The sequence below is a fragment of the Pelophylax lessonae genome (assembly GCF_965119305.1).
Source record: "Pelophylax lessonae genome assembly, chromosome: 13".
NCBI classification, from domain to species: Eukaryota; Metazoa; Chordata; class Amphibia; order Anura; family Ranidae; genus Pelophylax; species Pelophylax lessonae.
Window position 1 is genome coordinate 8,428,336 of NC_138780.1, and position 15,381 is coordinate 8,443,716.

The 15,381-nt window shown below is 40.3% G+C and overlaps 1 protein-coding gene across 3 annotated transcripts; it reads left to right on the forward strand.

Moving 5' to 3' along the window:
• The first annotated feature begins 796 nt into the window (after window positions 1-796).
• On the forward strand, window positions 797-15,088 carry MPZ (myelin protein zero). 3 transcript variants are annotated; one of them, XM_082275071.1, is made up of 6 exons: window positions 797-915; window positions 4,899-5,065; window positions 9,070-9,283; window positions 11,866-12,001; window positions 14,700-14,769; window positions 14,859-15,088. In XM_082275071.1, the coding sequence occupies exons 1-6, from the start codon at window positions 858-860 to the stop codon at window positions 14,955-14,957; spliced, it is 744 nt and encodes a 247-aa protein (XP_082131197.1). In that variant the 5' UTR covers window positions 797-857; the 3' UTR covers window positions 14,958-15,088. The 3 variants fall into 3 exon arrangements, with proteins under 3 accessions (XP_082131197.1, XP_082131196.1, XP_082131198.1); XM_082275070.1 differs by having other exon boundaries at window positions 14,700-14,757; window positions 14,841-15,088; XM_082275072.1 differs by having other exon boundaries at window positions 14,700-14,757.
• Window positions 15,089-15,381: the final 293 nt, after the last annotated feature.

Sequence of the window (15,381 nt, forward strand, 5' to 3'; positions counted from 1 at the left end):
GTGGATTGTATGATGTACGGTGATTGTATAGTGTATGGCCAGCTTGGAGTGGATTGTATGATGTACAGTGATTGTACGGTGTATGGCCAGCTTGGAGTGGATTGTATGATGTACGGTGATTGTACGGTGTATGGCCAGCTTGGAGTGGATTGTATGATGTACGGGGATTGTATAGTGTATGGCCAGCTTGGAGTGGATTGTATGATGTACGGTGATTGTATAGTGTATGGCCAGCTTGGAGTGGATTGTATGATGTACAGTGATTGTACGGTGTATGGCCAGCTTGGAGTGGATTGTATGATGTACGGTGATTGTACGGTGTATGGCCAGCTTGGAGTGGATTGTATGATGTACAGTGATTGTACGGTGTATGGCCAGCTTGGAGTGGATTGTATGATGTACAGTGATTGTACGGTGTATGGTGATCTTTGGGTCCCTGGGTGCTGATACAGATTGATTAACCCCCGCTGTGCCTTTCTCAGTTTATCTCTCAGTAATTTGGTGTCCAATCTGATTGCCTGTCACCAGCAGTGAGAGATTTGCTGGATTTTGTGCTGTCTGAGTTGAGTCCATTGAATGTCTGTTGGCAGTCCCCCCCCCTCAACCCCGGGGAACAATCGCCCATCATTGTCCAGGCCGTTCCTCAGACTTCTCTCCCTGTCAGCTTCAGCACCCACTGCCACGGCCCTGCCTCCTGATTGGTCAGAAGTTCAGCAGCACCCTCTGAGTCCCGCCCCTTGGGGTTTATAAACCAGAATCCCCTCCATCCCGTATTCCATCTTAGAAGGAATCAGAGGGTTTCTGGGGCTCCAAATCGCCCCCCACAATTCGGGGAATCTCACCATACCAGACGACCAATGGAAGCCCCCAAGAATCCGCGACACCTGCTGGCCCTGGCCGCCATCTTCGCTCTCAGTAAGTTCACGTTTCTCCGTTCCGTCGCCATTTATGGTTCAGTTTCTGCGCTGTCCTCTCTTTAGGCGACCGGTCGGTTGGCATTTTGCATAGGAAGCCAGGTGCCTTGTGGCTGGCAGAGGGCAGAGGAGGGGGCCATTGTCTGTCCATGGCACTGGGGGGCAAACAGTGTGCCATGGCAGGGGGTGCAGAGGATTCTGGGAGATGAGGATTTTTCATATCAAAAAAGTCAGAATCCTAGAAGTCAGAGGAGGAATTCTGACTTTCCCTCCCTGATCCGTGTACATGTGACTCCGAGGGTTCAATCTAGAGGGTCAGGATAACAGCCAGGCGATGGGCATTTCCAGAGGAGGTCAGGAGCCCGACCCCATGTCCTATACACCGTACCCCAAATCTGTCCTATAAAGAGGATGTGCCACCTCCTGAGCCAATCACAGGGCAACTTTATATATTATAATAATCTTCATGTGTGATATAATATTTATTATATATCAGCGTATACAATGTATATTATTTATTATATATCAGTGTATATAATGTATAATATTTATTATATATCAGTGTATATAATGTATAATATTTATTATATATCCGTGTATATAATGTATAATATTTATTATATATCAGTGTATACAATGTATAATATTTATTATATATCAGTGTATATAATGTATAATATTTATTATATATCAGTGTATACAATGTATAATATTTATTATATATCAGTGTATATAATGTATAATATTTATTATATATCAGTGTATACAATGTATAATATTTATTATATATCAGTGTATACAATGTATAATATTTATTATATATCAGCGTATATAATGTATAATATTTATTGTATATCAGCGTATACAATGTATAATATTTATTATATATCAGTGTATATAATGTATAATATTTATTATATATCAGTATATACAATGTATAATATTTATTATATATCAGCGTATATAATGTATTTTATTTATTATATATCAGCGTATATAATGTATTATATAAGATTTATTATATATCAGCATATACAATATATTATATACTAGACATGTATAATATTTATTATGTATCAGTGTATATAATGTATTATATGATAGATGTGTATAATATTTATTATATTATCTTAGTGTATACAATGTATTATATAATAAATATGTAGAAAATTTTCTATATGATATCAGCGTATAAAATGTATTATATGATAGACATTTATATAATTTATTATATAATGTCAGTGTATACAATGTATTACGTACTAGAAATGTATAATATTTATTATATGATATCAGTGTATACAATGTATTATATAATAGACATGTAAAATTTCTTATACATACTATAACTGTAGAATATTTATAATATATTATTAATTATAATGATATAATATTATCATAATATTGTATTTTATTCATTACAATATTTACAGGATCTTCTGTATTATATAATATAAATGTATACAATGTATTGATTGATATAAATGTATAATATTTATTATATGATAGAGCTGTAAAATATTTATTATATAACATAAATGTATTAAATTATATAACATAACGGAATAATGTGTATTATATAATAAAAATAATATATAATAACATAAAGTATGAATTTAAATAACATATATATATGTATATATATATATATATATATATATATATATATATATATATATATATATATATATATCTATAACATTTGTCATAGGCTTTAATTGTAAACTATCTATTTGATAACTTAAATGCATAAAATCTATTATATGATATAATGTTCAAAATATAATGTAACTGTATGCTGTTAAAATATATAATATTCTGTATATTACACAAAATGTGTAAAATATATTATATTTATTATATGATATAAATGTAAAATATTCAAAAAATTATATGTATTATAACATAAATCTTTATAATATTTATTATGTAAAATACATAAAAAATATTTTTTAGACATTAAAAATGGATAATGTTTATTAAATAATATACATGTATAATATTAATTATATTATATAAATGCATAATATTAAAAAAAAGTATTATTATTATTATTATTTTTATTGTATATGATTGTCTTTGGTCCTCCTTCTCCCAAGTGGCCTCCAAAGCCCCTACTTTTTTTTTCTCCTTTTTTTCATATATATATATATATATTTGGGGTATGGGCCTACCTACACAGTAAATTTGGTTTATACATTTATAATATTCATTGTGTAATGTAAATGTAAACGATATTGTTTAGATAACATAGATAGTATTTATATAATATACATGTATAATATTCCTTATATAATCTAAATGTTTAATATTCAATAAATAATAAAAAATATAAAATATATATTGTACATGTATAAAAATATTTATGTAACATAAATGTATAACATTTATTTGATAAGGGTAACATGTTTATTAGATAATATAATCCTATATTATTTATTATATAACATATTTGTGAAATAATTATTTTAGAATATAATATAATATAGTAAAATATAAATGTATAATATTAGATCATTTAAATGTAAAATATTTATTATATATCATTCATTGTTTAATATTTATTGTATAATGGAAATTTATATTATTTATCAAATAATATAAATAAATGTATAGTATTTATTATATAATTTACATGTAAAAAATCCGATATATAATTTAACTGAAAAATGTTTATTTGCTAAAATAAATGTATTATACCTATCCTATAATATAAATGTAAAATATTAATAATATAATATAAACGTTTTATACCTATCCTATAATATAAATGTATAATATTCATCATATAAAATAAATGTATTATATCTATCATATATTATAAATGTATAATGTTCATATTATGAAATAAATGTATTTTACCTATCATATATTAAAAGTGTTTAATATTCATAATAAATTATAAATGTTTCATACCTATCCTATTAAATAAAGGTAAAATATTAATATAAATATTTTATACCTATCATATAATATAAAGGTAAAATATTAATAATATAATATAAATATTTTATACCTATCATATAATATAAAGGTAAAATATTAATAATATAATATAAATGTTTCATACCTATCCTATTATATAAAGGTAAAATATTAATAATATAATATAAATATTTTATACCTATCATATAATATAAAGGTAAAATATTTATTATGTAATATAATATATACTGTATGTAGGGTATTTATTATTCTTGTTAATTTGTCAATGGGGACACTTGCTCTGGTGACAACTGTACTCACTTTAGAGATCTCTTCTCACTTCTTAGTGAATGGTTTCATGCAGCCATTGCTGAGTAGCCAGCAGTGGAAAACCCAGCAGCGTTGTTGACTTATACTCAGTTTTATATGGACTGCGGAACTCAGAGCTCTATGGGAACGGTGACACCATCAGTAGATTTAGTATTGTCCTGTAATATTTGATGAGCAGCCAATCAAAAGTGATATTTCATGTATAGGGGGGGACATGATGTGCTGACTCACCTACCTTTGGTTTCTGGCTCTGGTACCATCTACCTTGAAGCCATACTCATCTTCCTAGCACAGGGGCAGACCCGGGAACTCAGCACAGGGATGGTGGGAACTCCTCATAATGGGCACAGCAGGTGTACAGACCCAGGAACTCAGCACAGGGATGGTGGGAACCCCTCATAATGGGCACAGCAGGTGTACAGACCCGGGAACTCAGCACAGGGATGGTGGGAACCCCTCATAATGGGCACAGCAGGGGTACAGACCCGGGAACTCAGCACAGGGGTGGTGGGAACCCCTCATAATGGGCACAGCGGGTGTACAGACCCAGGAACTCAGCACAGGGATGGTGAGAACCCCTCATAATGGGCACAGCAGGTGTACAGACCCGGGAACTCAGCACAGGGATGGGGGGGGGGGTGACTCCTCATATATCTAGGGTTTGATCTGCATCCATATGATTTATTTTTGTCTTTCTAACGTCTTTTCAATGTTTTCCCCCATCCTCAGCACTTTCCCCGGCCCTGGCCATTGAAGTATACACTGATCAGGAGATTTATGGCACTGTAGGGACGAAGGTCCGTCTGTCCTGCACATTCTGGTCCAGCGAATGGATCTCAGATGACATCTCGGTAAGCTGGCACTTCCAGCCGGACAACGCCCGGGACACGTATTCGGTAAGGCCACCACCAAATTATGGAACACAACCCTCATTTTCCAACATGGCGGTACAGAGTCAGGTGGGGGGCCAAGTGTTTTTCAGTGACAGGTTCTTCTAAGGGCCCGTTCCCACCGCTGTCTTGTGTGGTGATGTGCGTTGGTAACATGTGGCGCACACGCATCATGGTGGGCATCCTATTCACTTCTAAAGGACCCCCAATGCCAACACAGCAACATCCCTGACCCCCCAAAATATGCCAAGGTGGGTTGACCTTTGTTGGGGTCCAACAACATCCCTTATCCCCAATATAGGCCAAGGTGGGTTGACCTTTGTTGGGGTCCAACAACATCCCTTATCCCCAATATAGGCCAAGGTGGGTTGACCTTTGTTGGGGTCCAACAACATCCCTGATCCCCAATATAGGCCAAGGTGGGTTGACCTTTGTTGGGGTCCAACAACATCCCTGACCCCCCAATATATGCCAAGGTGGTATGACCTTTGTTGGGTTCCAACAACATCCCTGACCCCCCAATATAGGCCAAGGTGGGTTGACTTTTGTTGGGGTCCAACAACATCCCTTATACCCAATATAGGCCAAGGTGGTATGACCTTTGTTGGGGTCCAACAACATCCCTGACCCCCCAATATATGCCAAGGTGGGTTGACCTTTGTTGGGGTCCAACAACATTTCTGACCCCCAGTATAGGCCAAGGTGGGATGAGCTTTGTTGGGGTCCAACAACATCCCTGACCCTCCCAATATAGGCCAAGGTGGGTTGACCTTTGTTGGGGTCCAACAACATCCCTTATCCCCAATATAAGCCAAGGTGGGTTGACCTTTGTTGGGGTCCAACAACATCCCTTATACCCAATATAGGCCAAGGTGGGTTGACTTTTGTTGGGGTCCAACAACATCCCTGATCCCCAATATAGGCCAAGGTGGGTTGACCTTTGTTGGGGTCCAACAACATCCCTTATCCCCAATATAGGCCAAGGTGGGTTAACCTTTGTTGGGGTCCAACAACATCCCTTATACCTAATATAGGCCAAGGTGGGTTGACTTTTGTTGGGGTCCAACAACATCCCTTATACCTAATATAGGCCAAGGTGGGTTGACTTTTGTTGGGGTCCAACAACATCCCTTATACCTAATATAGGCCAAGGTGGGTTGACTTTAGTTGGGGTCCAACAACATCCCTGATTCCCAATATAGGCCAAGGTGGGTTGACCTTTGTTGGGTTCCAGCAACGTCCCTGACCCCCCAATATAGGCCAAGGTGGGTTAACCTTTGTTGGGGTCCAACAACATCCCTTATACCCAATATAGGCCAAGGTGGGTTGACTTTTGTTGGGGTCCAACAACATCCCTGATCCCCAATATAGGCCAAGGTGGGTTGACCTTTGTTGGGGTCCAACAACATCCCTGATCCCCAATATAGGCCAAGGTGGGTTGACTTTTGTTGGGGTCCAACAACATCCCTGATCCCCAATATAGGCCAAGGTGGGTTAACCTTTGTTGGGGTCCAACAACATCCCTGACCCCCCAATATAGGCCAAGATGGGTTGACTTTTGTTGGGGTCCAACAACATCCCTGACCCCCCCCCAACATCGGCCAAGGTGGGCTGACCTTCGTTAGGGTCCAACAACATCCCTGACCCCCAACATCGGCCAAGGTGGGTTGATCTTTGTTGGGGCGCAAAAACATCCCTGACCCCCCCAACGAAGGTCAACTCTAGACATGCGCAGAACGAAAAAATTTGTTTTGTTTCGGATCGAATCATTGGGTTCCTAAATTCGTTTCTTTGCATTCGCAACATGTTTTGCTTCGTTTATTCGTTTTCGACCAGATTCTAATTTTCCCAATGGATTCAAAGTATTCAATAAAATTAGAATCAAAAATATCAAATCAATCCAAATTCATTGTGAAAAATAGCTGGTTCTATTCTATTCGAATTTCGAGGAGACAGCTATATTCTTTCTATTTTATTCTATTCTATTTTTTTTATATTGTATTCTATTCTAATCCTTTGTTTTGTATTATACTTTATTCATATTTTTTTCTATTCTATTCTTTTCTATTCTGTTTTATTTTGTTACATTCTTATTAAATTTTGGAAGACGGCTATATTCTTTTTGTTTTATTCTTTTCAATTTAAGTTTCAAAATTCGAGTTTCGAAAAGACAGCTATATTCATTCTATTTTATTCTATTCTAATCTATGCTATTTTTTTACATTCTATTAATTTCTTTTCTATTCTATACTTTTCCTTTTTTTTTCTTTTCTATTTTATTCTATTATTTTATTTTCTATTCTTTTCTATTTTATTTTCTATTCTATTTTTTTATTTTGTATTCTTTTCTATTTTATTTTCTACTCTATTCTTTTATTTTCTATTCTATTCTGTTCTTTTTGAAATTCAAATTTTGGGAGACAGCTTTATTCTTTATATTTTATTCTATTCTTTTTTATGCTATTACATTCTTTTTACATTTTGGAAGACGGCTTTATTCTTTCTATTTTATTCTTTTCAATTCATATTTTATTTTATTTCAAAATTAAAATTTCGAAAGACAGGTATATTCTTTCTATTTTATTCTATTCTAACCTATGCTATATTTTTTTACATTCTATTCATTTCTTTTCTATTCCGTTCTTTTCTATTATATTCTTTTCCTTTTTTTTTTCTATTCTATTCTTTTATTTTCTATTCTTTTTTTTCTATTCTATTCATTTTTTTTGTATTCTAATCTGTTTTTTTTGAAATTCAAATTTCGGAAGACGGCTTTATTCTTTACATTTTATTTTTTTCTATTCTATTTTTTCTATTCTATTCCTTTATTTTCCATTTTATTTTTTTTTTTTTATTTTCATTTCTATTCTGTCTTACACTTTTCTATTCTTTTCTATTCTATTCTATTCTGTTTTGTTCTATTATTTTCTATTCTATTTTCTATTCTATGCTATTCTGTTATTTTCTAGTCTATTCTTTTCAATTTTTTTTTTTTTTTCAAAATGTGAATATCAGAAGACAGCTAGATTCTTTCTATTCTATTGTGTTCTATTATATTGTGTTCTATTCTATTCTATTTTATTCTATTTTCTATTCTATGCTATTCGGTTATTTTCTAGTCTATTCTTTTATATTTCTTTTCAAAATTTGAATATCAGAAGATGGCTATATTCTTTCTATTCTATTGTGTTCTATTCTATTGTTTTCTTTTTTTTTTTGTTATATATTTTTATTAAATTTTTCAAAACACATACAAAGAAATGGGGAAAGAACCCAAAAAATTCTTCTCTCTTTCATTTCTAACATTTTCAATTATAAAAACATTGCCTCTTTTTTTTTTATTCTTTTCATTTTTTTATTCTATTCTTATCTATTCTATTCAGTTTTTTTTCTATTCTAGTCTTTTCAAAATTTGAATATCAATAGATGGCTATATTCTTTCTATTCTATTCTATTTCATTCTTTTCAATTCTATTTTCTATTCTATGCTATTCTGTTATTTTCTAGTCTATTATTTTCTATTCTATTCTATTCCATTTTATTCTATTCTTTTAGAATTTCAGAAAACAGCTATATTCTAATACACGCAGTCTTTTAATCAGCAATATTTAGCAAAATGTTCACATTTCAAATTTGTCTTCGAATTCTATTTGAATTTGATTCGAATTAGGATAATTCCTTATTTCGGCTGAAACTTTCTTTCGTTATTTTGGAGCTGTTTAAATCACTATTGTAATTCGGAAATTCGGATACATCCGAAAAACAAAAAATTTGTCCGAGTTTTGATTCTGAACGCAACGCACACGTCTAGTCAACGCACCTGACCTTTCAAGACCCCACAAAGCTGTGAATAGACGAGTGCCGCATTGGCAGGAATGAGGTCAGGTTCGTGTTTTGGTCCATGGACGTGAGTGTTGATGGTCCATAGAAAATGAACGGGGTCCGTGCTACCCAATACATGGCAACACACAAAACTGGGCCCTGATGTCTCCATTCCTTTCCCTCTTTAGATTTTCCACTACGCCAAGGGAGAAGCCCATATAGATGACACGGGATTATTCAAAGACCGCATCGAGTGGGTTGGATATCCGAGGAGCAAAGATGGATCCATCGTCATCACCAACCTGGACTATAGCGACAATGGAACATTCACCTGCGATGTGAAGAATCCGCCTGATGTGGTGGGGAAGTCGTCCTACGTCCACCTCCTCGTCTACGATAAAAGTGAGTTTTCGGAGTCTTTGGGACCCACCTGGGATTAGGCCAACTCCAGACAGAATTCTTGTGTTTTGGTTTGGATAGGCTTGAAAAGAATAAAAAAAATTCAGTCTGGGTTCTACTGTTGGGGAAATTCATCTTTCATCCTGTCCTTGTGACACCTGGGCAACAAACCTTCTCCCCAGACCAAAGCAGTGCCATCTTAAGAGCATTATAGGCCCCCGGGCAATGCAGTGCACTGGGGCCCCGCCTACACAAGCACCCACGAGAATAAAAATGCAAATTATCGATAAGGGGATATATATTTTGGTACAGCAGTGCCAGGCTTAATGACAGCTTCCAAGTTCGGATGGGGCCCCCTGGGCAAGTGGGGCCCCCAGGCAACTGCCCAGCGTGCCCATTCGGTAAGATGGCTCTGGACCAAAGGACATAGACCAGGTCTACTCAACCTGGATTCCATGGAATTCTAGGGTTCCTCTAGGGGGCTAGGAGTTCTTTGAGCAGTCTAGGCCCCTTGGATAAGTTACAAGTGACTCCGATGACTTTTCTTTCAGCTCAGCTTTTCAGAGGGACATTCTTCCCATTGACCATCAATGTATAGGGTATTCTTCCCACTGGTCACCAGTGTAAGGGGCCCTTTTATACTGACCACCAATGCAGGTGGTCTTTCCCCACTGACTACTAATGTAACACAGCATCGCACTCATCTCCAGTGTAGGGGGGGCATTACAATGACCACCAATGTAAGTAGGTCCTTCACCATTGGCCATCAATGTAAAGAGGGACTTTCTTCGACTGATTGAGCATTTTATAAGGGGACACTACACTGACCACCAGTGTAAGGGGGCCCTTCTCCCAACGACTGCATTCATCACCAATGAAAGTACTACGCTGTTCACCAATGTAGTGGGACACTACATTGACCACCTATGTATGAGAGACCTTCTCCCCTGACCACCAATATGAGGGGAAACTACACCAACCACCAATGTAGGGGGGTCCTTCTCCCACCGACTACTAATGTAATAGAGCACTGCACTCATCACCAGTGAAAAGGGGTACTACACTGACCACCGATGTAAGGGACGCTATGCTGACCGACAACGTAAGAGGGTTCTTCTTCACTGACCATTAATGTAAAGGGGCACTACACTGACCACCATTGAAAGGGGGCACTACACTGACCACCCATGTAGGGGGCACTACACCAACCACTAAAGTAAGGGGGTCCTTCTCCACTGACCACCTATGTAAGGGGGCAAAACGTCATCCACCAATGTAAGGGGTCCTTCGCCACTGACTACCAATGTAAGGGGGTCTATACACCAGCCACCAACGTAAGGGGGTTATTCACCACTGACTACCAATGTAAAGGGGTGCTATACCAACCAGCAAGGGGGTCCTTCTCCACTGACCACCAATGTAGGGGGGCAAAACATCAGCCACCACTGTAAGAGGTCCTTCGCCACCGACTACCTATGTAAGGGGGTCCTTCTCCACTGACTACCAATGTAAGGGGGTCTATACACCAACCACCAATGTAAGGGGGTTGTTCACCACTGACTACCAATGTAAAGGGGTGCTACACCAACCAGCAAGGGGGCCTTCTCCACTGACCACCAATGTAGGGGTGCACTACACCAACCACCAATGTAAGGGGCCACTACACCATCCACCCACGTAAGGGGGGTTTTCTCCACTGACCACCAAAGTTAGGGGGCAATATATCAGCCACCAATGTAAGGGGGTCCTTCTCCACTGACTACCAATGTAAAGGGGCACTACACTGATCACCAATGTAAGGGGTCACCACACTGACCACCCATGTAGGGGGCACTACACCAACCACTAAAGTAAGGGGGCAAAACATCAGCCACCAATGCATGGGGTTCTCTGCCACTTACTACCAATGTAAGGGGGTCCTTCTCCACTGACCACCAATGTAGGGGTGCACTACACCAACCACCAATGTAAGGGGGCACTACACCAGCCACCCACGTAAGGGGGGTTTTTCTCCACTGACCACCAAAGTTAGGGGGCAATATATCAGCCACCAATGTAAGGGGGTCCTTCTCTACTGACTACCAATGTAAAGGGGCACTACACTGATCACCAATGTAAGGGGTCACTACACTGACCACCCATGTAGGGGGCACTACACCAACCACTAAAGTAAGGGGGCAAAAACATCAGCCACCAATGCAAGGGGTCCTCTGCCACTTACTACCAATGTAAGGGGGGTCCTTCTCCACTGACTACCAATGTAAGGGGGTCTATACCCCAACCACCCAAGTAAGGGAGTCCTTCTCCACTGACCACCAATTTTAAGGGGCAATACATCAGCCACTAATGTAAGGGGGTCCTTCTCCACTGACTACCAATGTAAAGGGACACTACACTGATCACCAATGTAAGGAGCACTACACTGACCACCAATGTTAGGGGGATCGTACACTGAACATGGACCAATCAGGTTGCACGATGTAGGCCTTTAACAGATACCTCAATGTGGGGTAAAGGTTATGCAGTGTAAACGTATCTGTGTTGAGAACAGCTCATTGACCTCCATGTTCTTTGTGCTCCCATAGCTCCAGTCCGTGCCGGGATGGTCCTTGGTATCATCATTGGAGCCGCGCTGATCCTGGTAATCATTGTGGCCCTCCTGGCTTACCTCATCCGTTACTGCTGGCTAAGACGACAGATCCGAGTACAAAGGGAGCTCAGGTAGGTCGAAAACACCAAGAGTTCGCTCTCCTCCCTGGTGAGCTAGCCATCAAGCCTACTCCACTATCAACTGGTAGAGTTTTATAATTGGTGGATGGATGGCCATGCATGACCACATCCCAGCCCAATTCAAACTGTGAAGATCGGGCCGTAGAGTTGTTCCCTACCCTTGAGATAAGGAGTGCTTCTGGATTGGTGTTCTCATTGCTTACAGAGATTGTCCATCTAGTTGGACAATATCTGCATGAATGGGTGTTCCCTTTTCAACAGTGTATGTGTGCTACATTCATCCGCAGGCCAAATTCAAACTTGCGTCATGTATGACGAGTGTAGGTTAGGGGTGCTGGATCCCAAATTGTTTATTGTTTTAATAGTGAGTCCAGGGCAGTCTTTAACACAGGGCAAAAGGGGCAGCTACCCTGGGCCTAATCATTGTTGTGGGGCCCAAGGCCCAAGGCAGCTTCCACTTGAGATCACACTTCCTGCAAATAGTTGATAAATGGATTCGGGAGGGCCCATGAAAATGTTTGCTCAGGGTCCAATCAATATTAAAGACAGCCCTGAGTGAGTCTATAGAGTCCACATATCAGAGTGAAGTATCTCCTGGTAGGAAGTTCTCAGGTCAAGAAGCCATAAGGAGACACTCTAAAATATGCTTGTATATTGAGAGAGCCATACCAATGATAAAAGTCCGATTGCATTTATTATTTAGAATGTCCAAAAACCAGGAAACGCGTTTTGGGGGTTCTCTTCTGAAAGGTCAAGGCTTATGCTTTATACTTCCATATGCTTTAACCCTGATGAAAGGGGCTCCTCAGAACCTCCAATTTGTGTTTGTTTGGTTTAGAACAATCAGACCAACAAATGCATTTGGGTTTGTACCTTGGTTTGGGGATGTGTGTCTTATGCACTATGGTTTGGGGATGTGTGTCTTTCACACTATATGCAAGGTTCATCATGGTAGTTTGAAGGCCAGGCAGATGCCTTACCACCAGACATTTATCAAGCTGTAGGTGCCCCAAGTTAAATTAGAGTAAATTAACCAACTCGTCTGGGGAAGAACTGGCGGAGGGGTTATTCCCTTTTTTTTAGGGCTGCTTGGCAGTGCTGTATTTTGGCCTAGGCCAACAAGGCCCAGGCCTAGGGCGGCACTTTGCAGGGGGGCAGCAAAAAAGCTGCCTCCCCATTCTACCTGAGACTCTATTGGTTACTGGTTGCTAGAGCCGTCCCTCTCACCTCTCTCTCTCACCCCCCTCTCTTTCTTTCTCTCACCCCCCTCTCTCTCTTTCACTCACCCCTCTCTCTCTTTCACTCACCCCTCTCTCTCTTTCACACTCACCCCTCTCTCTCTTTCACACACCCCCCCTCTCTCTCTCTCACTCACCCCCCCTCTCTCTCTCACTCACCCCCCCTCTCTCTCTCTCACTCACCCCCTCTCTCTCTCTCACCTCCCCCTCTCTCTCACCCCCCTCTCTCTCTCACCCCCTCTCTCTCACCCCCCCTCTCTCTCTCACACCCCCCCCTCTCTCTCTCGCCTCCCCCCTTTCTCTCTCTCGCCTCCCCCCTTTCTCTCTCTCGCCTCCCCTCTCTCTCACCCCCTCTCTTTCTTTCTCTCACCCCCCTCATTCTTTCTCTCACCCCCCTCTCTCTCTTTCACTCACCCCTCTCTCTCTTTCACACACCCCCCTCTCTCTCTCTCACTCACCCCCCCTCTCTCTCTCACTCACCCCCCCTCTCTCTCTCACCCCCCCTCTCTCTCACCCCCCTCTCTCTCTCACCCCCTCTCTCTCACCCCCCCCTCTCTCTCACACCCCCCCTCTCTCTCTCTTGCCTCCCCCCTTTCTCTCTCTCGCCTCCCCTCTCTCTCACCTCCCCTCTCACCCCCCTCTCTTTCTTTAACCCACCCCCTCTCTTTCTCTCACCCCCTCTTTCTCTCTCACCCCCCCTCTCTCTCTCTCTCTCTCTCATCCCCCTCTCTCTCTCACCCCCCCTCTCTCACTCCCCTCTCTCTCCCCTTCTCTCTCTCTCATCCCCCTCTCTCTCTCACCCCCCTCTCTCTCATCCCCCCTCTCTCTCTCTCTCCCTCACCCACCCCCCTCTCTCTCTCTCATCCCCCTTATCTCTCTCCCTCCCTCACCCACCCCACTCTCATGAGATCTCAGGGGTTAATGCTGGGACTTGCAGTCCTTCAATTGTGGAGGGAGTCACATCCATTAAAAAGAAAGGAGTGGGGAAAATTCACATGGGAAAGGGGGGGTGGGGGCGCCCAATTTTAATCTTGCCTAGGGCAGCACAAAACCAAAATACACCACTGCTGCTCGGTCACTTCTGGCATAAAGATGACCTTTTTCTGGGTAGTGGAAGCTACAGATGAAGATACAGTCACAGGCCTGACTACCCTGTAAGAGGCTTCCTTACGTCCTTTGCCCTCTTCCCATAATTCTCCTTTCCAGAAATGAGCAGCTAATGTTGTGTGCTCACATTAGTACCATTGGGGAAAAGAAAACTATTCAACCATCAATGGCCTCCTCTGCCCTTTTGCCCATAATTCTCTGCTGCTGGTAACATGGGGCTAGTGCTCTATCTACATTAGGTCACTTGAGGGACAGTGAAACCTTGTATTTAACCCAACCTTAAGAAAAGACAATTGTCACATTCCCGTTCTGGTCTTCACTTCATATCTGGTTCTTGTTTGCAGCGCGCTGGAAAGAGGAAAGCTCCACAAGTTAACAAAGGGTTCCAAAGGCTCACGACAGGTAAGAAGCAATGTGAGTTCAAGTTTTTAATTACATTTTTGCCCTTGGGGAGCAGAAACACATTTTCTCTTTAAAATATGCAGGCTGCTCCTTTCTTCCAGGCCCCGCTCCTCTCCATGCTGGACCAGACCCGCAGCTTCAAGTCCGCCAGCGACAAGAAATCCAAAGGCCTAGGCGACTCCCGCAAGGATAGGAAATAGCAATTAGCCGGCAGGGAAGGTACACAAAAGGCAGACGAAGATTCCCCCCGCAGCTCTAAGGTGATCTACACCATCGAGATGGAACTGAGGGGGGATGAAGGTGGGGACCAACCCCGCCGAGCCGCTGTGAAGTCTCCTAGCAAAAACAGCCTCAAAAACGCCTTAAAGAATTTAATAAAAAGTGACTCAGAGAAACACCCCTAATCAACCAGAGACAGCCGGGGACCTGGGAGGAGTGAAGTCCATTGTGGAATCAAGACAGGTCGAGTCAACTATCTTGTTCCTTGCCCATGCTCTATATGAGAAGATATGAAGAAGTTCATAAAAACAGATTTTAGAAAAACCTCAACCATGGAGTCCATCTAAAGCCTTTTTGACTTGTTTCAGTCTTCGAATCCTTGAAAAACAAGTACTTTTTAAGTTT

What these genes read in the sequence shown, in the direction of transcription:
- MPZ (XM_082275070.1), top strand. Translation starts at nt 858, where the DNA reads ATGGAAGCCCCCAAGAATCCGCGACACCTGCTGGCCCTGGCCGCCATC. An exon ending in CCTCCTCGTCTACGATAAAA is followed by an intron (nt 9,284 to 11,865) that starts GTGAGTTTTCGG and finishes GTGCTCCCATAG; the next exon opens with CTCCAGTCCGTGCCGGGATG. An exon ending in GTTCCAAAGGCTCACGACAG is followed by an intron (nt 14,758 to 14,840) that starts GTAAGAAGCAAT and finishes TAAAATATGCAG; the next exon opens with GCTGCTCCTTTCTTCCAGGC.